Raw genomic sequence first — 27,156 nt, forward strand, 5'->3', positions numbered from 1 at the left:
TAATATAAGCATTCACTAGTAACATGTGTAAGTATGCTCCTTAAAATCTTCGAGTAACACTGATAATTTTATGTGGAGTTTTTTTTTGTTCAAATTACAGAGGCTCGAAGACGCTACTAAAGTCGTTGTATTGATTTTGTTTTTCACGGAAAATAGTCATTCAGATATTGGAATGGGAATAGGAACCGCTAGGTGAACAATTTACTTTATAAATAAAGAGCTTGAAAGCTGGGGAAGAGAAAGATATAGATATCCTGACTCTGACAAAAAAAATAACCTGTGAAAGAGGGTGTCTGAACAGTCCACAGTGATGAGTAAGTTTGTTGATACAGACAACTTCAATATTTCTAGAAAGACAATCTCCAAAATCATAAAAAACAACAACTGGAAGGTCTTGTAGAAGGTAAGTTTACCAGCTTAAACCTCAACAGTGGCCTAGTGGATACCGGAGGATAGTATCCCTTTTTAAAATACAAAAATATTGATATGGCCCCGTCCCCCTACAGCTCAGATGTCGACCTTCTGACTTATGCGTTCGAGCCAAAATTTGAGAAAATAGCCTGTACACCTCACTACATAAATAATGATTTCCTGAAAAACATAGAAAATTGGAAATCTGTAAGGATTCCCCGGTATTATATCAAGGCTGTCTGCAAGGATTTCAGTCCGATTTTGTGGGCTATTTGTGCCGCAAACTAGGGCTATATTGATTGGAAACATTCTTTATTGTCTAATATATTTATATAAATCTCATCCATTTCCATTTATTTATTTTCTATAGTTGGTGGTTCTTGATGAAGTCGGATTGTAAATTTTCTGTCGATAAAAACAGTCAATTCATACATTCATTTCAAAAATATATTCTTGTAATGAAAAAAAATGATTTTTACAAAATTTAGTCTCTAATACTTTGGACATAGTAATCAGTTAATGGCGTTTTCGTGCATCAGAATGGTAATTAAAAACATGAATTTAAAATGAAACACATATTTTAACTCTCTGTTAGTGAATATCCTTTTTTTTTTAAAAACAGTAAGTGAACTTAAATAAAGATTGAGCAAAAAATAAAACAAATAACAGAACAATTTACAAAGTCATAGGCTCAATGTCATATGTTTTAATAATGTAACATTTATTATAATTTTGTAAAATTTAGGAAAATTGTAAAACTATTACAATGAGCTTAAGGGCATTGCTAACACATATATATTCTTTGTTTACAAAGTTAGTCTTAATAGTACTAGTATACCATCTCAACCATATTATATTTATTTAAAAAACCAATAGCTGTTCTCAAAAAAAATTGATAGTTACTCCCAACAAAAAAAAAAATCGCAACTGAAATTTCAAATCTACGTTTTGAAAGTATTTTTTCAAATCTATGTTTTGGATGTTTTTTTTAAGTAAGAAAAAAAAATTAAAACTCCACATTTATTCTAAAAAAAAAGTTCGGAAAAAAAACTTTTGAAAATCCATAGCTATTTACAAAAAAATAATTTTTTTTAGAAGCAAATTTCCAAAAATCTCCAGTTGTTCACAAAAATAATATTTATATACAAAAATTTCAAATATATATTTTTATAGAAAAAAATCCATTTTTTTCAATTTCTTGCTTTGTTGTATTATTTACCAATTAATAATTTTTTTTAAGTAATAAATCTTTCAAAAAAAAGAAGAATTATAATAATTAAATAACGGGAGGGGCTTCCAATCTCCTGCTCACCCTGCTGATGCCTTTTTTAAAATATATTAATGATAAGAAAAATGATGTTTACCTCTAGGATTCGTGATAAGTTCTTCATCTCCATCCTTGTAGGCTGACGGTGTTACCGAATGCACAAAAAATAACCAAATGAATACATACTCTGCCAATAGCATAATGTTTATGAATTAATCACTGAAATTTCTTGAAACTTTAAAAATGTTGTGGAAAGATGGAAAATCAATATTTTTATTTCTTCAGGTCAAAATCATTTCTAGCTCATTTTTTTTTTGCTTGCTTCTCCTTAATTGGTAAATTGCGTTGTTCCAATTTGTTTGAGGAAAATCTTCAACAAATATATACTCAAAACAAATCTGTAAATGAAGGGAAGGAAACAAATATGTAATTATAAGTTATTACAACATCTAAGGACAAAATATTGTTATTAGTAAGAATGATATTAATGATGAAAGTAAATAAATATATTATATTAGCTATTGATTATGTATCGGATAGTCCATTGAAATTTGAGCACTTACTAATAAAATAATTAATGAAGGTTGAGTGATTGAAATAAGTTAATATTTTTATTTATTAAAGTATATACTATTAGTTAGAAAACAAAACAAATCTGAGCTCTTTATCTTACATACAAGTCCAAAAAAGAACTAGGACCAACGTTCAGGCCGTCCTCAAGTCCAAAACGTTGAGAAAAAGAAGAGGTCTGTCGAAAATGCAAAACTGGACCAGGATGAGTTAAAGACAACGGGTTAAGCCAATCCCATCAAGTCCATGAGGGCCCATACAAGATATCTAGTGGTTTTACACCAGATTATCAGTAGATAAATTAAAAAGTTGGTGGAAAGAGCACTGTTAGGTTGGAGAGGCCACTTTTGCCACCAACACTGGAAGAAACCCATGTCCTTCTTTGCAAGACTCTCTTGAGTGGGCTTTGAATGAGTCTTTGAGTTTTTTGAACTCTTTTTGACACTTTTGGCCCCCTACAGTCCTGATGCCAGCTCCCTTGACTACACCTCTTACATGCATGTCAAGACTAAGGCCTGTAGAGTCCTTCATCCAAACCTCGAGGCCTTCAAAGCAACTGCTAGTCATCAATGTGACGTCATTACATAGTACTACCTCTGCAGAGGCTGCCAGGAATTCGATCGCCACCTTGAATCCTTCATTCCTGCACAGGGTTGCTAAATTAATTATTCAGAGAGTTTAGATACCCATCTACTTGTATTTTAATTTTGTTGAAATTATTTTGTTATACTTTACAATTCAAAGTGTTCAGATTTTAATGGCTTACCCGGTATTGATCACGTCATTTAATGCCATGCCGAGCTTTGAAAACATAATGTTAGTAAACAGGGATATATTGAATACCCTGATATTCATAAGATGCTTCATATTTTAGTTAATTTAGATTATAACTGCAATACTTTTCAGCATTCTCCTGAAACATTAAACAAGTTATATGCAAAATATATATATCTTGATAATGCCTTACATAGGATTCACTTTTACATTTAGCAAACTTTACTCAAAATTTAGTGAATTTATTAACAGTTTTGATTAAAAGTTGTTCTTTTTCCCCTTTGATTTCTTGGATTCTAATTTTTTTTCAATTTGAGGACTAAGGGGTACAACGGTAGCTTCAAAAATGTAAAACTGTTCCAATTATTTAATAAAATACTCGCAATCTTATCAAACCAGATAGAGTAGTAGTAATTTGGTAAAGTAGCTAATATTTCATATAAAGTTTTATCAAAAAAGATATATCCATTTTTTTGTACAGAGACAGAGGATTAATAAAACTCTCAGAAAGAAAATATTATTTTGTACTAACTAAAATATAGTTGTATGTTAATCACATAGAGGGTGCTGTGAAAATTATTTTCGATATTGATCATTTTTTTTAAATATTAGTTTTAAAAAATATATAAATATTTAATTACATCAACTAGCGGATAATATACTTTTTTTAAATTGTTCATCCATTATTCATAGAGGTCCTTAAAAATGTAATGGAACATAATAATAGCTAAGCTGCTTTCCTCGTAAACATTCTTGAAATTGTCAGGGTGACCACGGTCATTTTCTGCTTCTTTTATTTTTATATACCGCTTTGATATATTTTATGCAAGACTACTTTTCAATACCTAGTGTTATGTCGGTCCATATTTATTCAATCACGTCTTAAGAACGGTCCTATCGGACCTTGGGGTTGAGCTCTAAGACTGTCGGTCCTCAAACAGACATCCAAATTAGACATATTTTAAAAACGTTGCACATATCTTGCAAAAAATACATATTTTTTCATCATAATTCAATATATTACGAATATTTTTACATAGTTATACAATTTATTAAATTAATTAAATAACCGATTTATAAAAAAAGTCAAAGACGTTACAAAGGATCTATTTACGTTCGTTAAGGACCGGCAAGTGGGACTGGACGGAACTATAAATAGACGAGTCTGGACTGCGACCTCCCCAATTCTACATATCAGCCAACACTTACACTACACTCCTTCATTTCAAAACATTTCTTAAAATTTAAAGACACACGTAGTTGGTTTAAAGAAAAGAAGAGTGCATGATTACAGTATTTCTTGCCTTAAGATATCTGAAATTGATTTGACCTATTAGTATGGCAGCTTCCATACCTTTTCATATCTCATTGAGAGCACGAATGTAATAATAAGAGCATATAATAAAAATTATATATTTATATAAGTAGGGCAGAACATGAATAGAAACCACAAAGCATCATAATTAATAAATATGTTTTTAGCAAATTATGGGTCCCTACTACATAGAGAACATAATATGAATATAATACTTCAATTTATATGTTGGGGAATAAGTAATTTCAAATTTTTGCTTTAGCGGAAGTGTTACAATCATCCAATTCAAGCCATGTAGGCCCGTTCTGCTCAATAACCTTTTGGGTAAGAGAATCCAACTTCATAATTATCTTTTCGTTAAAGCCCTTGTCGTTATTGTCAAAAAAATAGAACGACCAATTTTTACAGGCCTTTATTGTTACTAAATTTGTACCCCAAGGACGTTGGCCATAGATATGAACAGGTGGTAGTCATTTGGTTCCATATCTGCAATATGAATGTTTAAAAACTTCCCATCTAAGCTCCTTGAGCTTTTGGGGAGTCATCTAAGATGTGTGCGGCCTAGCGTTGTCTTGATGAAACACGGTTCTCCTCCTAGTCACCAATGCTGGCCTCTTCTGTTATATCACCAGCTTAAAACTTTGTGTTTTTCACAGTTGGGCATAATTCAGCGTTGGGCCATAGAGGAGCAGCTCATAGTAGATTATTCCATCCAATCCCACCAAAACACACGGCATGAACTTCCTAGTAGACATCCTGGCCTGGACTGGACTTTGACAACAAATTTTGTGAATTGACAATGATGTAAGTGAAACATTTGTCATTGCCAGTGACAATCTGATTCGGAAATGGATCTGTTAGATTTTTTATATCTGGAGAATTTCTTCTTCTGAGACCTCCATACTCGACGCGAGATAACGTCTGAACAGGACAATAGCAATAATTTCCAGAACGTGCTTTTAGTATAAACTCACGCCTTTACATCGCTTTATCGAGTGGTCCAAAGTGATTAATTTTGAACAAGATATATACTATATGTAAAAAAGGAAATCCGAAATTACTTTTTTCCCAACTTAATATTTAATATTAATTTCAATGAAGCAGAAGGAACTCTTTTGCTTTGTTTTGTAATAATAATATATTTAATAAAAAAATATGATTCATCTCTTTGAAGAGAAATAAATTTTATACTATCTACACAATCATCTTTCATTTGATTCTAAGCATTTTTTTTAAATGTCTCGTTAATACAAAATTATAAATCATGTAAATAATCTTTGTATAATTTCATCTTAAGAATACCAGTGGGTCTGTTGAAACTATAATTCCTTTACTCATGACTAGTGTTGGATTGGTCGAAAGAAAACTATAAATACTGTAGTCCTATCAGTCTGGTACAGTTTAAATTTGTCAGTTCTAGGGCCGGTACTTTATGGTAACTACAACAGCTGAAATGACGTAGTTATTAACAACGTCATTTCAGTTGTTGAAGTTTTGTCATAACCTCTTTCAAAAAGACGACATATCTATGTCTGTCTAAACTCATTATTATTCTAACTTTCATGATTTATCACAATTTATTTGTCACCTTTTCAACTCCATAAATGAATATTGTTTCCAAAAAATAATTTTAACATTAGAACAGCCAGGAATGTCAAAATGACTTCCCTGGCTTATATAAGATCAAATTAATGAATAAATACTTATTTCAAATTAGTTGGCATTTTATGGTTAAAAAACAATCAAAAAATATCTCCACAATGCCACTTATAATAACGGGCGGGGATGTCATTTTGACATCACCTATATATACTATATATATATATAATAACAATTTACCTCTTCTGCTGCTATTACTGCGATTTAGAAAAATTTGTTTATTGCTTTTATTTCTATTAAACAAAGAACCAACTTTTATCAATTCAGTTCATGATTTGAAATTGTTTGGAACGCAAATTACTCCAGGAATAATCAGGAATTACATCAACAACAATACTCAAGTCTACATCGAGTCATACTCTTATAACCCACAAGAAATGTATAGTATAACTTTTCATATTTACTCATTAATGACTATGTAAAACTTATAAAATTTGTCTTTAAGAATAATGATAACAGCTTTAGAAAATGAAAAAAACCCATATTCGGTAGCAACCACTAAAAGTAGGGGTCAACTCCATTACAAAATTATGTTCATGCATAGCTATAATTATTGATATTAATAAACTGTATTTTGCCCATTTAAAAGAAAAGAAAAAAAATATCAGCATTCCTTGATATAAATAATTTTTGGATGAAAGCAGCAACATAGCTGTCATGACTTTTCTATAGATGGGTTATAATCTGCTCTAACAAAGGAGGGGGGGGGGAGAATGACTTAAACAAAGAAATAGGCAGTAAAAATTCTGATGTCGATTCTTTATTCTACTGTAAGTCCAACAAGGACTTACAGTTATAATATCGTTTAAAACCGTCGAGGTTTCTTTCCGTCAATTATAAGTACAATTCAGTTTTTGAATATAGTGTAATGTAGTAGAATATAAAGTTCACTACTCAAGAGTAAATAATAATGCCAACAATGGAGGAAAATCAGATTGTCATTTATAAAAAAAAACGGGTGAGCTAAAAATATGCACCATATTTTCATCACACGTAACTTATCTTTCATACAATTATTTTTCTATCAAATGAAGACAAATTATATAAAATTACGTATTTACTAAAACTAAAAAGGTGTCATCCTCGTTATTATACATAGACATAGCTGAGAAAAAAGTATACGATTTGTCTTCAAAAACAGATGATTTCTATCTTAGTATCTTATAGAGCTAGTTTTTTTGTTCTTTTTTTGCCATATCAAACACAAATGTTTATTCCAGTTTTGTATATACCGGGCCGTGCAGAATTATTTACCGATTTTTGTTCAGAACATATCGCGGACAATCAAAACATTTCGAATGACTTGAGAAACAATTTATTCATACACTTTTAGAATAATAAAATAGTTTGTGATCAAATTTAATCAATGTAGCCACCATTTGACTCAATGACACTGGTCAGGCGACGTCTGAAGCTGCCACAGACTTGCTGGATGTAATCGGCGTCCATGGAGGCCCAGGCCTTGTTGACAGCAGCCGTTAAGGGATTTATGTTCTTGTGTCGTTTTTTTGCAGGTCTTGGTCTCCACGTGCGCCTAGATAGAGAAGTCTAGTGGGTTCAGATCTGGGCTCTGAGGGGGCCAGTAGTCCTTGGGCTAAAAGTTAATGTTGTCCTTGAGCCACTCCTGAGCTTTCTTGGAAGCGTGGGTGGGTGCTCCATCTTGTTGAAAAACCCAAGGAGTGTTGCCGACAATGGATTTGATCCGCGGAAGGACCTTGGACGCCAGAATCTTCACATAATCCTCCGATGTTAATCTGTAGCCAGTGGGTTCATTATAAAAAAGTCAAAATCGCCCTAACGGACGTACCGTATATAAAAAAAATGTCATTGGATATTGAACTTTTCATTTAATATGTGTATGTACAATACATAACCATATTGAAAAATGAATAAATTTATGCACATCCAACTTTTTTCAAGAAATTATGTTAAATAAATTAATTTGATGTTTTTGTATTATTTACTCTAAGTCTATTATATATTGTTGTAATTCACTCCTTCCGACCTATTTGTAGAAAATAGAATGAAAGAGAATGTGTAATTATTAATATTTTCAACGTATAGATAATGATTAAATTATTCAAGGACTTAAAAAAAACATATATGAATAAAAAAACACATTTGATAAAAATACCCGTTTATATGTTGATTCTATTCATTAATCTCACAGAGTGTAATGTAAACTGAGAGTGATGCCATTGAAATCTGGCACTAACTAATTCAATAATTTATGAAGGTTGAGGGATTGAAGTTAGTTCATATTTTGATGTAGTAAAGCCTACGCAATTAGTAACGAAACAAATCCAACCTGAGCTTTCTAGCTTATTTATGGTTCCAGAAAATGACACTTGAACGTGATCAACGAATTTCCATTTGCACACTCCAAGCGATTGGGTGTCTCCAGGACCATTGTCTACGCCGTCAACAAGTCCAACGCCTTGGAGAAAAAAAGGGATCGGTCAAAAAGGACGAACTGCACCCGATGGAGTTAAAGAAACCACCCCAGACCAATCTCCTCAAGTCCATATGGGCCCATTGCCAGATATATCGGGGCTTCAGATCAGACTGTCCAGAGATAAATCAAAAAAGAGCATTGTGAGGGTGGAGAGACCACTTTTGACACCAGCAATTAAAGAAACCCGTCTCGCCTGTTGACCCTTTGAACTCTTGAAGTCCCCCTACACCCCTGATCCCAATCCTCTCGATAACAACTTTTGGGTGCATTTCGAGAAGAAGGCCTGCAGTAACTCGTTCATCTAAACACAGAGCCCCTCAAAGCCACTTTCAGCCAGCACTGAGACGCCATGACTGAGGACTAAATATGCAGCTGTACAAATCATTCTACCCCCGCCTGGAAGCCATCATTACTGCTAAGGGAAGCTACATTAATGATTAATAGAGCTCTCACAAACATTTGTATATATGATTTTTTTTTATGCAATTGTATGTTTAATTAAAAAATTATATATTGTTTAAGTTTATGGACCACTAGGTATATAGATGCAGTTACTAACCCTTTGTTAGTGAACTGGGATTTTCTTTATCCCAAATTTTATAGAATGGCTTAAAATAAGAATAAAATGGATTTCCTTCGGAATTCTAAGACTCCGAAACATCTTTTTGCATAAATTAAACATTTTTTCTTGTAAAAATGTAATTTCTTTGAATCATTAGTAAATATTTCAGTTTTCAATCAAGGGTTGATAAATTTGATTAATGTGCTCGCTCTTAAGTCGTTGTTTTGCTTTTACAATTTAATTTTTTCCTATTGAAGGTATACGCTTTGCGACTAATATATTATTACCTGTGGTTATTTACATTAATGATTACTTTTTTATTACCTAAAATTAAATCATATTTCATAGATTTTTGATCAAAAATAAAATTATAACATTGTCACTGTTATAGCCAAAAATATAATCTTGTTATAAAGATTATTTTAATAAATTATGTTTTTATGCATTTTAATTTATATTTACGATTATAAAGTGGTTGAAATATATAGGATAATAATTTTAATTTAAATAGTACAATTTAGAGTCTATGTTGTCTCTAAATCATGTTATAATTTTTTTTTAATATTTGGTGTAGCACAATACATAATTTATAAACCGGTTAAAAAAAGGATGTTTAATTTATAGAGTAAAGCGATAAATAAATATTTGCATTTTTATTTAGAATGGTATACCATTTAATTGGTCAAGAAAAAAAAATCAAATTGATAATTAATGTGGTAGAATTTAAAACTATTTTAGAGGAAAGAGGTTTAGTCATTTCAATTTTTAAGTAAATCTGCTGGATAGAGATATTAAAGAAGGGAATAGATACAAATTTCACATCATATTTAGCAAGAGCATAGGCAAAAATTACTCGGATATTAATTCTCAATTCTACTATGATTTCAACAAGGACTAACACTTCTAAGCTCCCCAAACAAATTATCAGAGCGTTACTCTCCATTAATCATCAACATACAAACTCTTGGTTACTGTTTATGCTTAAATGTTCTCTCTTCAAGAATTAAGGAATGATAATAACAGCTTGGGAAAATAAAACGCCAAAAAGTGGCACTCGAAAAAATGCTTAGGTTTTACTACTCTTTATACAATACAAGTATGTCATATTAAATATTCAGCTCAATGTCCCGAAAGACTTAAATGTATAAATCAGCTCAATCAATCAAGACGTTTTAGAGTATACACCGGGTGGTCCATTGAAATCTGAACACTTTTTAATTCAATAAATAATACAAGATAAGTGATTCAAGTTAATTTATACTTTAATATATTAAAGTATATCCATTTAGTTACAAAAAAAAAAAAAAATTGAGCTCTACCATACACACAAGTCCAGAAAATGACACTTAACATGATTGACGAATTTCTATTTGTTCACTTCAAGTTGTTTGGCATCTTTAAGAACACAGTCAGCGAAGTCAGTAAGCTAAAACATTTGCAGAAGAATTAAGGCTCTGTCAAAAAGGGCGAATTGGACTTGAATGTGTTAAAGAAAACTCTTACACTCATAAGTCCCCTAAAAATCTAAAATCTTACTCACCTTTATACAATAGCACATACATACTCCTGGTAAGACTTTATAATCTAGGAAACACTAAAGAACTAAGGAACAATGATAATAACTTTGAAAAATAGAAAACCTTATTCACCTTGCAGCCACAAAAAATCTCTCGTGTGTGGCTTTATATACTTCTAAGATGGACTACTTCTTTCAAAATAATGACATCATATATTAACTGGAGTTTATATATTGTTTTTAAAATTTCGAACTAAAGTTGTGAGGAGAGTGGTTCAAAGGTAAACGACGGATAACGTTTCTGCCGAGAAATAACTTATAATATATTGATATTTTTATAAAATTTATAGAGACATAAAACATTGGTATCACTTACTTAGCTGAATATTATTTTAAGAGCAGTATATTATTTTCGATGACGTATAGGTAAATTAATGAGGGTATATGGAGTAATACTTTTTATTAATTATAATTCATAATAATTATTATGTTATATACATCGTATATTATTTAACGCAGTACAATGTAGTTTGTATCCTATTTTAATTTAAGTAACTTTACTTTTATAGTACTATGAAGTTATAAAATGATTATTAAATAAAAAAAGAACGATACAATCACTAAAATTACAAGATTGGATTCTTATTAAAAATACAGTCAACTCCCGGAATAAAAATCTTATCATATAATTATTTATTTTAAATGATCCAAATGCTACCGATGATATTTTATACAACTCTAGTCATATGTACTGTTATAATAATCTTAAAAGAATATAATTTATAAAAAAGTTACTATACAAAGGAACACTGGTAAAATTACTATCTTTAATAAATTATTTAGTAAGTAAAGAAAGTAAGAACCATAGATGAAAATAATATTATTTACAGGTATGCTAAAAGAAAAACAAAAAATGAACAGGGTCACTCTGAAAATTTGAAGAATGTTTTGAAAGAGAGCAGCTTAGATGTAATGCTGTTTTATTAAATTGCTTCAATTATTTGTGATGTGAAGGAAGTTAATATAATCCCGCACCGTATTCAGTAATTAAATAGGGAGGAATTAAAGTGACGTCGATCCTCAATTTTCCTCCGAATCTAACAAAGAATTCCAGTTATAACACCTCATCTTTACTCTCCGTTATTTAGAAAACAAACTATCCATAATTAAATTTTAAGGATAGTATGTTATCTCCTCAACATTGAAAGAATAATGTGAACAACTTTATAAAATAAAATAGAATATATTCCGGTAGCAACTACAAAAATCCGAGCTCTCCTCCGCTATAGCCTTATTTTCATCCGTGATAAGAACAATATTTATCATGTGTCGTCATCGGAAGTGTATAAAATATGTTTTACAATGCAGGTAGGGCTTTTTCTTTTTGGTAATCTAAAAAGGATTTTTCATTTCTTATAGCTGTTGTTTTCAGAGTATCAATATGGGGTTGATCGGGAATTACGAGTGGTCCATTAAAATATGAACCCTTTGAATTTTAAACTTTAACAATTTATATATTTACTGATCAATAATATGATTTCAAAAAAATTAATACTATCAATAGATGGGTCTAAGCTCTCTTAATCATTAATGTAACCGTCCTTAGCGTTAAAGATGGCTTCCAGATCGTGGTGGAAAGCGTGGCACCAACTGCAGATGTATTCCTCCTTCATGGTGTCCTAGTGTAGGGTGACAGTGGCATTGTAGGCCTCAGTCTTTGGATGACAGATACTGCAGTCCTTCCCCTGGACATGCACCCAAAAGGTGTTAGTAGAGTGTCTTGGCGTCAGGGCTGTAGGGGGAGGGGCAAAAGTGTCAAAAAATAGTTCAAAAGAATCGTTCAAAAGTGTCTTGGAACGGAGAAGATGGGGTTCTTTCATTGCTGGCGTCAAAAGTGGTCACTACAATCTCTCTCACAAGGCTGTTTATCAATTTTTGTATATCTCTCTGGACAGTCTAATGTGAAACCCTGAAATCTATTGCATGTGACTGCATAGAATTGAGTGGACTTACTAAGATGATTTCTTTAACTCATCGGGATCATTTTGATATGTTTGATCGAGCCCACCTTCCTTTCCAAAGTTTTGGACTTGTTGACAGATTAGACAGTGGTCCTGGAGACGACCAACTGCTTAGAGTGTGCGAATGGAAATTTGTCGATCCCGTTCAAGTGTCATTTTCTTGAATAGTATGTGAACTAAAGAGTTAAGGTCAGATTTATTCTGTGATTATCTGTTTATGCTTCAATATATTGAAATATTAATTAGTTACAATCACTCAATCTTGATCCATTACTGCACTAATAAGTGTTCAGATTTTGATGGATCACCCGTTAATAGTTTAATCCTTGTTGAACTCATAGTTGAATTCAGATTTCTTATTGAAGAAATTCAAGCCTTTATGTCCTTTATGTTACAATGTGGGATTTGCATTTGTTTGTTTCCTCTCACAGATACTTACAGCTTATTTAATAAAACGTCATTTAAGCTAAACTAATCTTCTTTCAATATACTTCAAATTTGTAGGCTAATCACTCTCATTTTGTGTTTTTTTGTTAAAAATACTAGCAGGACATGTTTTATGCATCACTGGTCATTAAATATTCTATTAAAATATGCATATATCTATATGTGAAATGTTGTATTTTTGACAAAATGTCCTTCACTCACATTTTATTATTTTGATTTAAATATATATGAAACAATTTTATTAAAAGTTTTATTGTATTTAGTTTGAAACTTTTTCGTGGAACAAAGCAGTAACAAAAATTAAAATTATTTGATACCCTGTCTACTTGTAGTAAAATAATTTTTGCATGATCATAAATAAGAAAAAAAATGTTATAATTTCAAGAGCATTTTGTAGCATTCAAAAAAATATAAATTCCATTTAAAATCCTTTTTTTCTATCTTCTCTAGCTATACTATTATAGTTAAGGATATGAAATATCTCGTGATGGAAGTTGTATGTTACTTTGAAGACTCTGTTATGCCCCCCCCCCTCCCCTTATTTGGAGTGCTCAAAGGAGTATCATAGCATTAAATCCCAGCAAAGGATTATTATGTTTTTGAAGCTATGGATTATGATCTTTCTAAGTTTTTGATCATAGTTACCAAATATTAATTTTTATCATGATGGATATTTCTGAACTTATTACAAAATTTTGGAGAGTATGAGATGAGAAACAAATATGAGTAGATAAATATTTCATTTTCTAATGTATTTTGCTATTCTTTAAAAAAATTCGAAGAATGTTATCAAGTGTGATAATTAAGTATGACAAAATTAAGTTCCTTGTGCTTAAAAGACATACGACAAAAAAAGTGACAATGATTTACTTTCATTCCTTTATTTAATAATTTGATATATCAATCTTTTGGGCAATTCAACTTTGACCGATTTCGTAATACTATTTATTAGGGATATTTTCATGACAGGTTCGTTACAAAAGATTTTTTTACCGCCTTTTACCCAGTACGGAAGGACATTAGTTTCGATGAAAAATGTTGGTATGTTGGTAATGTTTAATAAAAGAAACAGAAAATAAATATTGTAACCTTGACATTTTAGAAATGTTTTGAAGGAGAACAACTAAGTTGTCATTTCATGATGTTTCATTAAATTATCTTTAAACAGCTGTGACGAAGGAAGAGGGGAGAAAAGGAATTAAAAAAGGACATGTGGAAAAATTACTCCGATGTCGATCTTTATTCATTAGTAAGGAATAAAATAAAGAAAAAATTTGAAAAACTACATAATTTCTGATAAAAATCATTTGACTATACTGTAAAGAACCGAGTACTGTGAATGCTGTACCGCGGTTCGTTCCGAACCGTGGGTTTAGTGTGCCGTTCAACTCTTAGTCTAAGAAGAGTTATTATTTTGTTTAAAAAATGAACAGTAATTAGCTGAAAAACAAAAATCGTCATTGAGACTTTATTTCTAAGAAAAAATTCAAATTGGCTTTTGTTTACAATCTGTGGACCGAAAACCTGCAGTAGGATAACGATTTTATCCCTGTTATTAAGGGGTTTGATTACACAAACAAACGAGGGAAGAAACAAAGGTAAACAAGTTTTGTGTGTATTCTATGTTTCTAAGTGTAAAAATACCGTAACATTAACAAAAAAGATAACATGTAAGTGATCTCTTCTGCGCCGGTGTCACTAATGAGTCTGCAAAGACCGTAAGTATCCCCATCCGAACTGTAATTTTTTTTTTCTGTAATCAACAATATGGGTAGCTTCTGGCCTGCCTCCATGTGGCCCTCCTCAAACCATGGACTTTTCATGTAAGGATATAATGGAGCAAAATATCAGCCCCTATCTCATCCAAATTTGAAATTGTTCTGAGCTACCATCATGACTGAATGGTACGGTATAGACGGGGCCTTTATCATCAAAAGCAATCAATCTGTTCGCTAGCCTGTACTGGCTATTATTTACATGTGAAGGAGACCATATTGAATCAATAAATACTTTTACTTACTTGGCTTTGTTGCTTTTTCTACAGAGTTATGCACATATTTTTAGAAGTTATATATATGATTAAATATGGATATCAGAAGTGGTTTAATAGAAGCACTCTCCTTGCCAAAGGATATACATGTATGTCAAAAGTGCACTGTTTTTATAAGAATAATAATACTATAAAATAATAGGGTTTTTTTTTTACATATTTTCAAATTTATTATACCCATTTATATATTTTTGAGTGTGTATTCTTTAAGTATATAAAAAGAACACTTATAACTCATATGAAAAAGGGCTTTACATTGCATTAAATAAATGTGTAAAATAATGTTTATAAATCTAAGTTTAGTTGTAGTTGTGCTACAAAAATGAGCGTCAATTATTAAGTTGAGACAGTTGCCATAGAATCTACACTTTTTCCGAGGGAGAAAAAAAAGTAGGTACTGCTTCACAAATATAAAAATTTACCATTTATTTTTTGGGGTAGCTATTGTTGTTTCTACTTCTAATTTCCTTAAGGATTCTAAAAGTAGATTTGTTGAATTCAAATTGGCCTGTAGTTAGGTGCTTTGATATTTGAATCTCTTCTTAAGCAAGAGATACCCTTAAGAAATGAAACAATTCGATTAGATTTTCAATCAGCAATTTCTGCTATTCTCAACCCCCGTGCCACAAGTGATGAAAGGAAGAAGTGCAAGCAGATATTGAACAGAGGAAAAAATGAAGAAACTATGTATCTTGAATGGTGCAAAGGTCATCATGATATGACAGGAAGTGAATTTGCAGATTACCTAGTTTAGTTATTTAAAAAAAAAAATCTTTGTACATGGATGTCTAAACAGTTATCAATTTTAACTTAGGTGCTTTGAAAAACTTCTACAGATTATTGAATGATTATCCCAATTTGTAAGAAAGAATTAGCTAGCTACCAACCAATTTTGATTTTTGGATAATAGGTTGTATAATAAAATAAATGTAGGACATTATAATTAGAAATGTATGTTTATTTTTAACAAGGAAATTGAAAATTTGCAGAATGATATTAAATTTGCAGCCAGTCAACACAAATGCAAACCATAAGGTTTTTTTCAAAATTGATTCCGGATTACATTTGTATTTTTTGACAAACTATCATTGATTTATATCAATAAATCATCATAGCTTATCCTTTAACTTTAGCTAATTGTACTTAAGTTACAAAAATTCATCGTTACAATGAAAAAATTATAAATTAGAACTCATCACAGTAATTTGAATACTAAGCCTACAGTTGATAAAATACGTCTACGAATTATTGAGCTGTATATAAAAGGAATATTTGGGAAAGTGTAAAAAATGTCATGTAAAGCTTATTTATATTAAGGAGTTAGTGATGTCATTGCTTATTTAAGGGTAGAACAACAAAATGTAGACTGTTAATTAATGCTTAATCTTAATCTTTTCATAGTAATGAGAAAACTCATTACTATGAACAGATTAAGTGATTATTTTTTTATATTCAGTTTCCATCGTCCTTTTTATCAGAAAAAACTATACTAATCATTTAGTTATTTCATCATCATGAGCGAACAACAAGCAAAAAGGTGGAACATCTCAGATCTCGTATATGCTGGAGTTAATTTGATAAAGATTATGGATATTTTTTTTATTACTGTTCATAAACACTTATATTGTAATATACAATAGGTAAGTAGATGAATTGAGTTATACATATATAACATTTTTAAACATTTTAGTTTACAACTATTCTTGCCCGTTGACAAATGATGATATGGTTCCATTTAAACTGAACATGAAGACAGTCAACAAAGGCATGAAGGTATGATTATGGAAATAGTTAAGCGTTGTAGGAGCCTCATTTTTAAGTTCACTAACATGAAAAAACATGAAAAGACGTTTCCAGGATGTCAGGAAGTGGAGGGCATAATTTAAAGAGAGATACAAAGTTGTTGTTAAGTTTAGAGAATAACATAAAGGAAATCCCATGAATCCCATCGCCAACAACTATTTTGTGGCTCATAGGACCATCAGGAGGACTATAAAGTACAACTAAAGATTAGTTTCTTTCACAAGGACTTCACGCCACTTTCTAACAGAGGTTACGAAAGCCAGGAGGCTCAAAATGTGCAAGAAAATCCTCACATGGATCAAGTGAAATGGGTCAATTTTGAAAAATTTCTCGGACAAGAAGATTTTCACAGTTGATCAATTGCATAGCCAACGGAACAACAGGTGGGTTGCGTAAACAAAAGAAAAGGTCCGAGGGGCTTATTACACCAAATATCCAGCACAAAAAATGGTCATGAGCGTTTCTGGCCTCTGTTCTTTTTCGAGGCTCGACAGAAAATAGACTAGAAGGCTTCTATAAGGTGCTAAGATACACCATCTTGCCATGGCTGAAGACCAATTACCACGCGAGTAACTACATGTGTACTCAGGAAGGCGCTCCCCCTCGCACATTCGCCAAGTGACAAAAATTCTGCATAGATAGCATGGCTCGATTATGGTCAAAAGAGGTATGGCCCTTTTTTCACCAGATTTGAACCTACCGGAGTTTCCTATAGGAGAGGCTTTGAAGATAAAAACCAACAGGACTTCACACCCAAATGTGGACTCACTGAAGTCCTCCATAATGGCTCCACAGGAAAACTTGTCTGAGAAATTTATAATTTGTAATATTGAAAGTGGCCATATTGAACAAAAAACGTTTTGCAAAAACCTTTTTCTACATGTTTTTTTTATTTTATTTGTTTGCCTATTATTGAAAATATAAAATTATTGATGTATTTTTAAATCCGTCTCTCGAGTCCATGTTTTGCTGCCCTGCCTGATATTATCAGAGGGATTCAATATTTTGGTTGACAGATTTGTCTCAAGGATACACATGAAACTATCTGTCGCTGATGAATCCCACTGTCTGAAAAGCCGTTGTCTATTGTTGCCTCTTAATAGTGTTTTGAATGCTATATGGTTGATCCGTCAACTTAGAGATACTCGAAATAAGATTTACTCTTTATAAATCAACTATAATGATTGATTCTAACTTTAAACAAGGAGTTACATACTTACATAAAAAATTACACTATATTTTGTTGTCATCTGTCGTTTGACTTAATAAAACTTAATATTCTTAAGCTGAAATTTTTGTGTATAGGGTATAACTATTATCAATTCACAAAAAACTAATAATTTTAATAATGTAGATACTTTATTTCAGCATTTTAACAATTATGTTGTTTTAAATATCTCTATATTAAATGCTTAGTTATTAGTTTATAGAGATAATTATCTTTGTTTTGCTTGAATGTAATTACTTTGAGGATAATTAACTACCAGAAAGTTGGGACAAGAGAAAAAGAAGCGGAATATAATGTTCCTGATTTCTGTTCAAAAACTAAACACTTCAACTTGAGTAGAACTTTGATATGCTATGTTTGCTAAAGTACAACTTTAAAAAAAAAAATGACCTGTACCACGGCAAGAACGATTTGAGAGGTAACAACTATTGCTAAAGTCAGTTTTGTGATTGCTGTTAATAGAATAAGTATTTGTGCAGAGAGAAAAAAATATTATAGCAAAATTTTATATCCATCTAAGAAATATATTAATGCAAATCAAGTTAATATATTAACTATTAATAGTAAGATAAATAATTGTGTTGAAAGTATGAAAAACATCATAACTAAAGGCTTTTCTATGCATATTCGAACTACTAACTCAATCAATCATGAGCTAAGATATTTACTTAATGCTCATAAATATATTTTTAACCCAAATACACACTCTACACATTATGTGCATGTATATAAAGCCCAACAACACAAGATAAAGAGATGAATCTTTAAAAAAACTGAAGTGGATTATAAATGGGGTTGAAAGAAAATGTAAACGGTTGTCTTTAATTACATCATCAACAGAAAATAAATAATACATGTAAGTTGAATCGCATTAAAATACAGTCTGTGAAAATATATTTTCTATTTATTATGCATGGTAATTAAGCTGTAGCCTTCATAGAATGGTGGGCTTGTTTTAATTATAGCGGTCAGATTTTGCAGTTTTCTTGGAAATACAGTCTGTTGATATGATGCGTTGAAATAGTGAGAAACATGCGTTTGCTATCGAAAATAAATATTGCCAAAAAATAGTTTGATATAATATTTTATTAATTTAAACTATTTTGAGTTTATCATCTGAGCTTTTATTCGAGTGATTTAGGAAAATCAGTGGATTTCTTCAACTTTTAATATTAAAAAAAAACCTTTTTTCAATTCCTTTTAATAATTTGAAATTTACAATTTATTTTAACACAAATAACTTCACAAATATGGTTGATAAAGTCCTATAATTAGTAACATCAGATTTAGAGTCATGCAAGAATTTGAAATTAGTAGAATTTGTTCAGATCGGCTAATTGTAACAAGATTTATTTAATAAATAAAAAACATACAAAATACACTTCTAGCACATTTGGGGAATCCCTAAATAACTAAATACTTAATCAAATAGTTATGTTGGGACTTAAATTTGGCATCTTTTTGTAAAAAAATATTTTTCCATCTAATACCTCTCAACTATGAGTTGTTTAAAGAAAAACAAACATGTAAAGAGCACCAACTATTAAAATACCAAAGTTCGGTTTATTCAGTTTATGGACAATGAAGGCCGCCACTTATTTGGTAAGATTTCTGCAGATGTAGTACTTGGTCATGGCGTCCCAGTGGTGAATGACAGTGGCTTTGTGAGCCTCAGTGTTTGGTGGACAGGCAATGTAGGCATCCCCCCGACATACCTCCAAAAGAGTCTTTTGACAAAGGAGAAGGGATTTTTTCACTGGTGATATCAAAAGTGACCTTTCAACCCTCACAATGCCCTTTCCGCCCACTTTTTGATAGATCTCTAGGCAGTCGTGGCTGAAACTCTGAGATCTCCTGTATAGGTACTAATGGACTTGAGTGGATTAGTCTGGGTTATTTTCTTTAACTCCTCCGGGTCCAGTTTTGCATTTTTAATGAAAACGGTGATCCTGGAGATGTCCAACTGCATGGATAGCGCAAATCTATATTTGTCGATCTTGCTCAAGTTTCATTTTTTCGACTTGTAAACTTCGACTATAAAGCCACAAGTCTGTTTTGTTTTTTAACTAACTGTCCATGATTTAATATATCTAAATATGAATTAATTTTATTAACTATTGAAGAAGTAAATGCTCAAATTTACTTAGACCATCTAGTATAGGATAATTTGGAGTGATTAATGTAAAAATAACAATATTCTTCATTGTTTTGACTAATTAAGTGGCGGGTTCAAAAAATTTCCTTTGTTTTTGCTCAGTATAAGTATTCTGTGTATTTTGTCTCTCTGCAGTAAACTGATGAAATATAGTAATAAATAAATATTTCTTCGTTTATTTCTTCTATTCACATAGCCATTGATTAGTTTCTTTACTAAAATACTTTATTCACAAATTATTTAGAAAAATATTTATTTTTGCAAACAAAGTTAATTCTATGAAAGAAAAACGTAATTATGGCTTCTGTAATTAGCATTTTAGTACCAAACATGAGGTGCATCAACATGAAAAACAATCTTATATCAAAGTCTAGAAATTGAAAAATTACCAATACTTCATTTCAATATTTTATAGTCCTATTTTTCTCACTTGTAGGCTCTACATATATTCAAATTTATGAGGTGATTTGATTTATCTAGTAATTGTATTTATAGATTAAAAGTGTTATTTGATTTGTGGGACTGAATTTAAGTCCGATATGATCTTTCAAATTAAATAAATCCATTTCCAATCCTTTTTTTGTTGTGATAAATGTATGTTAATTTGAGCGCAATTTGTGTCACCTTTAAATGATTAATTTTGATAATGTCCTTTTGGAAATCAACATCATTTCTTGAAGAATATAAAATTAATTCAAAATTGATTTTGGAATACATTTGTCCACTACTTTCTTGTTAACGGACCACATACAATTGTCATCCATGGAAATCTGGGCGAACAGTTAAATTACTTGGGAAACATCATGAAATGAATCTTGGCTAAAGGAATCAAGTATCTTCTCACTGATGTCATGAAAGCCAAGAGGCTTAAATGGGGAAATAATCTCTTGAATTGGGAAAAAACAGCCCATTACCGTCAAGTTTGTTTCAGATAAATAATTATTCGCTGTGGATGGTCTAATCAACTGCCAAAACAATCAATTTATTTTCATTTTAAAGTTGAAATCATAGTCACACAAAAAATAAAAATCAATCTTCCGATTGATGAAAAGTTGAAATGTAGTAATAAGGATGTGACACCTCCTTACATCTTTAACCATAAAAGACCTATGCCCATAACCAAGCTTTTGAATACAAATTAATTCACTCGATGAAGGATAAGGCTACTTAGGGGAAGCCATTCGACTTCCAACAGGATTCAAGACCTTGTCATACCGCCAAGATGACAGCCTACCTTATGGAAAGATCCATTAAATATTGTTCGCAAACATAAAGCCCTCAAATGGTCTTTGGATTATTACTAATTGGCTTGTTTGCAACCATTGCATGTAAGAAACTAAATAATAATATATCCATACTCAAGTTATCTATTAACACATTTAGAAGCACCATGTACCCGTCTAAGGTCACCAAAGCCATAAAGTACTTCTGTAAAAGTCTTGATCAATTATTTTTATGGCATAAGTATAAATTGGAAATAAAAATAATTAAAACGTTTTATATTTTCTGAACTGGTGTTATTCGTACCGTTTATTTTCCTGAATGACACACAGTACCATAAGGGCCGTGTAGATGGAACTACTTTTTACACTAAATGATATTTTACGCATATGACAGAACCTGATCAAGGTACAGATTTTAACACAATATCTACATGGTTACAAGGCTTGATATGCATTTTCTAACATCATACTGCATTAATATAAACTCCTGTTTTATTAGATTGAATCGAATCGCTTTGAAGTTGTATCTTTTTAAAAACAAAACTTGATTTGGTTTATGCTTCCATGATAACGTCATATAAAAATACTCTACATAAAAAATATTTACAAAATGCATCAACCACTTTTAGGAGAAACTAAATAGCTTAAACACAAGTTTGCTTATTTTTTATAAGGGATAAAATCAGTTTTTGGACAATTTTAGAAGTTTATTTCTATGAAGTAATTATGAATACATAAGTCATAACAAAATAAAAACAGGTATCTAACAATAAAATTTTAAGTATAATATTAATTATTTCTATGCAGAGTAAAAATGCCTTAAGGATTTTTGCAGTGTACAGTATTTTTCAGAGGCATGCATGTTTAATATTATAATTAAATATATTTCAATATTTAATACAGTTTGCTTCATCCACATGCTCTTTGTGAACAATTGATTAAGTGATTTACCATAATCTAAAAGCTTCATAAGATAATTATTACGGGAATGATAAACAAGTATTCATAAAATGATTATAATTATAACCTATTTGAGTGCAAACTCAAAAAATATCGTAATAAAAAATTACGAAAATTAAATGCTCCTATGTATTTTTAACTTCATAAATATAAACAAAAATAATGGATCTTATGTTCAAATTAATATAATAGATTTCAAAATACTCTATAATATTATTGTTTCTCAATCAAATATAAAATTGGATCTAATTTTCAAACTAACATGACCTTACCAAGTTGGGATCCAAGACTTGTAGTAGCATGACTAACCCACGAAAAGGTGAATTTTATGGAGGGAAGAAAATACGACCCAAAAACCAGTTTGTGATATGTTTAAATACTATATTTTGGCGATAAAGGACGTTTCCATGGTGTATCATGCTGTCAATATGGCCACTCGAAAAGAATTTAAATTTAGATGAGAGCTGTTGCAGATATTCTTTTCTAAGACGCCCAAAACTGCAAAGTCTAGGGGTGGAGGCCAAGGCTGGAGAATGACCACATACAAAAGTAATGTATTGTTTTTGCAGAAGTTTTGGTTTTTCTTGGCTATATGGGGCTGTTATTGACTTTTAGATGTTGTATACAGTCGTAATGGAGATGCCATTGGTCTTTCTTACCTTCTCAACACTCATACTGGAGCGTTTTTTGTCATTGCTCCGACATTTTGACACTTATGTAGAGACTGGATATAGTCAAAACTTGTTTATTTTTGATTCAGCAGTCGTTTAGTTGCATAATGAAACCTCGTTATTAAGAGCAACAGAGTTATATCGTAATTAAATGCTACTGCAAGTCTTGGGTACCCAAAATGTAAGCTGGGCCAAAAATAAGATACATAATATAACAATTTCCTAGTAGACTAATAGTTATTTTTACTAACAATATATATAAAACAAAAATTTGTAATAATTGAATCTTTTTAACTAAACCCCAAACCAATTTTAATTTCGGAAACTATAACAAGACGGAATCTATTGCTTAACGAATATTTTTGCATGACAAATATGAGACAAAATCGAAATGAAGTATTTTTTAATGTTTCGTAATGATTTCTTGACGAAACCAAGCATAGACTAAATGTGAATAAATGGGACAAAATATGACAAAACAAGAAAAATTAAACACTGCAAAAACTGAAACATTTGATTTTTTTTTCGATCTTCTAACTGAATAGCCTTAATGTATATTGATCTTTAGTTTAATTTATCTGACTTTATTTTCCTCTCTGATATAACATTTCATATTGAAAAATCATACACTTTTTCCGTAATACTTGTCTTTAGATGAACTTTGCTGCATCTTTAAAATAATTTATGTCCTTTGTTCATGGTCTACAAATGGAATTATTAAGATTTATATCACACCCAATATTTTGCATTCCATATTGTATTTTTTTTCTTTAGAAACTGAGGTGAACTCAGCCAAAATTATTTTCTTTATTGCTCTACCTCGAGGTGTAATTAAATAAATATTTAAACCATATTCCCCTTTCCATTTATTAATAGCATTTAATTGTGTAAATGTATATAATTGCAACAGTGCAAATTAAATGAAGAAATGGGTTTAAGATAATTTTGAGTACTTTTGGCATCCTTCTTCAACTGATCTTAACTCCCCTGACTTTGCTATGGAGGGTATGCTCGAAGCGAAGTCCAATGTAGTTTCCAGACTCAGAAAGGACTCCTTGTGCTAAGCGCGTGGGGAAAATATAGCTTCAAGTAAGTGACTAAGTGCCCCCCCCCCGAGTTTTTTAATATAGAACTGTGACAAGCCAAAGGAGGTATTGTGCAATTGTATGTAAAAAATAAACCTGTAAAAAGTATGAATATAAATCATGATTTCTAGTAATTTAGCTTTATTAATAAAACTTTAATTTAAGGTCACCCTGTACAATTATCCTACAGTTTGGAGGGCGAGCCAAATTGTGGAAATTTTGTATTTTAATAATTATTTTGTTCCTTCAAATCAAACAATAATATGATCAATATGAATTTTTATTTATTTTGTACTCAAGTACAACTTTATTTCACCTTATTATCCTTTTATTATTCACCTTTAATGGCAAACTTGTGCAAATTATATCTGAACCATTATATTTGTGTTCAAACCCTCCGTTTGTGACCATTTTTTTACCGGGGTTAATGAGCTGTTGTAAAACGTTAGGAACAATATTAAATGATTTTTATTGGACAAAAATCTAGATTTGAAGCAATTTTATAGAATTTTGGGAAAATAAAATCCCTGTTCACTAAAGAAAGGTAAACAAGAAATATTTTTAATTTATTCAGAAAATAGTTTTTGTCAAACTAAACAAAAGTATTTTTTAATAACTTCAATGTAATTATACATTGTATAAATATAACACACGGTGAGTACAAAGGTAGATTCCATACTGTTATTTCCTTGTTTCAATGTTTTATATATAATATTATTTTCTAATAAAAAAATATTTAGGAGAGGGAGGGGGGAAGGGTACAAATAGGATAAAAGCATGATGGAAGTACAAGGTTATGTAGTTTTGCTTTTTACTCCGCCCAAGTCATTTATAGAAACCAATAATTTATAATTTACGATCTTTTAGAGAAAGAAAGACCTTTTTATTTCCTTCATAGCAATATACATATTTCATGAAATATAGCGAGAGAGGAACAAAAAATGAAAAAGCTTAGAAAGCTGAACATGGTATATATAATATATATAACTATGAAGAGTGTGAAAAAATATGGAAAAGGACAATTTAGTGTGTATTTCTTCTTCACAAAGAAGATGCATCAAATGAAGGAGATAAAATAGTAAATATATTTCTTAATAATCTAAATGATACTAAATTATCGTACTGAAAGAAGAAGTTCTCAACAATACGCGGATTTATAATTTTATATAGTTATCAAAACCTCATGAAAATAATATTTTCAATTACATATATTAAAAATAAAGACATACATTTTCCATTAACATATTGTAAATCTTAAAGCAGCTTTGCTTAAACTATTAAGAACACATTATAAGATATGGCCAAGAAGGCTTGATTAGAAAAGTATAACGAATATTTTAATTATTGGCGAAACTTTTTTAAAGACTTTAATTAATGTACCAAATAACAGATAATAATTTCGATCCATTGTGTTCCTTTTCAAAGAATTATTAAAATCTTATTCATCCATCCAAATACGTCATTATTTATTTAACAAGGATGTGAAGAGTGTTCAATGTAACCTATTTTTAGATTTGTAATAATAAGATCATTGTATTGGGATTAAATTAATATTAATTATAATTATAATTTTGTATGTACATCATAGTTTCTTTTTTTGTAACTAAAAGTTGTAAAAAGTGCTAAGAGTCCAATCCAGATAGTTACGGCTCAAAGATCAGAACTTTTGAATAAATAAAGGAAGATGACAAAAAGTATCATAAAATATATCCTATTGTACGTAAATGTGAACAAAAAACGAAAGAGAATCTACTAAAAACTAAAATTCGTAGTGGTTACAGATCCGAAACTTCCTGGGGTTCTTAAGGCAGAGGTCATCATCGTCAAAGGATAGGAGATAATTTATGTATGCAAATCCAATAGAAAACCAATTACAACAAATTTGAAATATTTAATTGCTAAAGAGCTCAATGGTTGCATAGATTTATAGTGACTATGCTGTTTTTGTGTTAATATAACCTCAAAATCCGGAGCAAAAATTAAATGGATACTTTTATATAATTTGATTATCATTTTAGCCAATATTCGGACGGCTCAAATAAAATAAGATTAGGACTAAGCTAATATTTTTATTGATTCCAAAACAGTAACTAACCCTTTTTATTATTATCCGAACATAATTTTATATTAGTTATTATTACCATAACATAGGACACGTAATTAATTTTATTGTATCTCACAACTTCTTCTCCGAAAATAAACAGAAAAAGAGCCAAAATTAGTTGGTAGTTGTCAAATTCCTCCAACTATTAAATTACTATTTAATAATAGCTGATAATTGTTCATACCTTAATAAGAACTACATAATCCGTATTGTAAAGACTACTAATTAGAGATAAATATGAAGAAAATTATACAGCTGACGACCAAATACTGTGCATTTTTGTTGTGTTTGTGAAATAGGTAACACCGAGTTGATTATGTATATGTCGATATACGAACGAAAATAAGTAAAAAGTACGTTCCATATCAATAATATTTTTTTTCAGGGTTAGAATAAATTATTAAGCTGTAGAATTAGCATTTTAAGATCTTAAAAATACCTCGGATCTACTTTATGATCTATAAAAGTTGGATTAACCTAAGCCACAACGGGTCTTGGATTTTTTTGGTGATACAAGTTTACCTATAGTGTACTCAGTTACTTTGGATCGTAATCCAAGAACTGTCCAATCTCTTCTTGTTAAATGCCAAATATGATGCTATAAGTAAAAAATAGTAATACAAAAATATTATACACGCCGTTTATAATATTTTAATAGATCTAAAGTGTGTTTAATAATTTGTGAATTCCCTGTTCTATCAAAAATAACGTTCTTCCGTTATATTTAAGAACTATTAGTTCAACTAGGATTAAATTTAGCTATGCTATGTTTGGTAAGTCAGGGAAACTGTAATTTATGAAGAACATCTTAAAGCCTTTCAATTATTAAAAGGGAACAAGATATTTGTCAAATAAGACAAATATCAAACATGTATGAAGT

At 30.6% G+C, this 27,156-nt stretch overlaps 1 protein-coding gene across 1 annotated transcript in view; it reads right to left on the reverse strand.

Annotated features, from left to right (window-relative positions):
* Positions 1–27,156, reverse strand: part of LOC121116704 (zwei Ig domain protein zig-8) — a 443,349-nt gene that overhangs the window by 167,611 nt on the left and 248,582 nt on the right. Inside the window, exon 3 of the mRNA XM_040710994.2 lies at positions 1,776–2,076. Coding sequence (XP_040566928.1) covers positions 1,776–1,878 — 103 coding nt within the window. The 5' untranslated portion in view covers positions 1,879–2,076. The remainder of the gene's footprint in view (positions 1–1,775; positions 2,077–27,156) is intronic.

The sequence above is a fragment of the Lepeophtheirus salmonis genome, chromosome 4 (genome assembly GCF_016086655.4).
Source record: "Lepeophtheirus salmonis chromosome 4, UVic_Lsal_1.4, whole genome shotgun sequence".
Taxonomy (NCBI): Eukaryota; Metazoa; Arthropoda; class Copepoda; order Siphonostomatoida; family Caligidae; genus Lepeophtheirus; species Lepeophtheirus salmonis.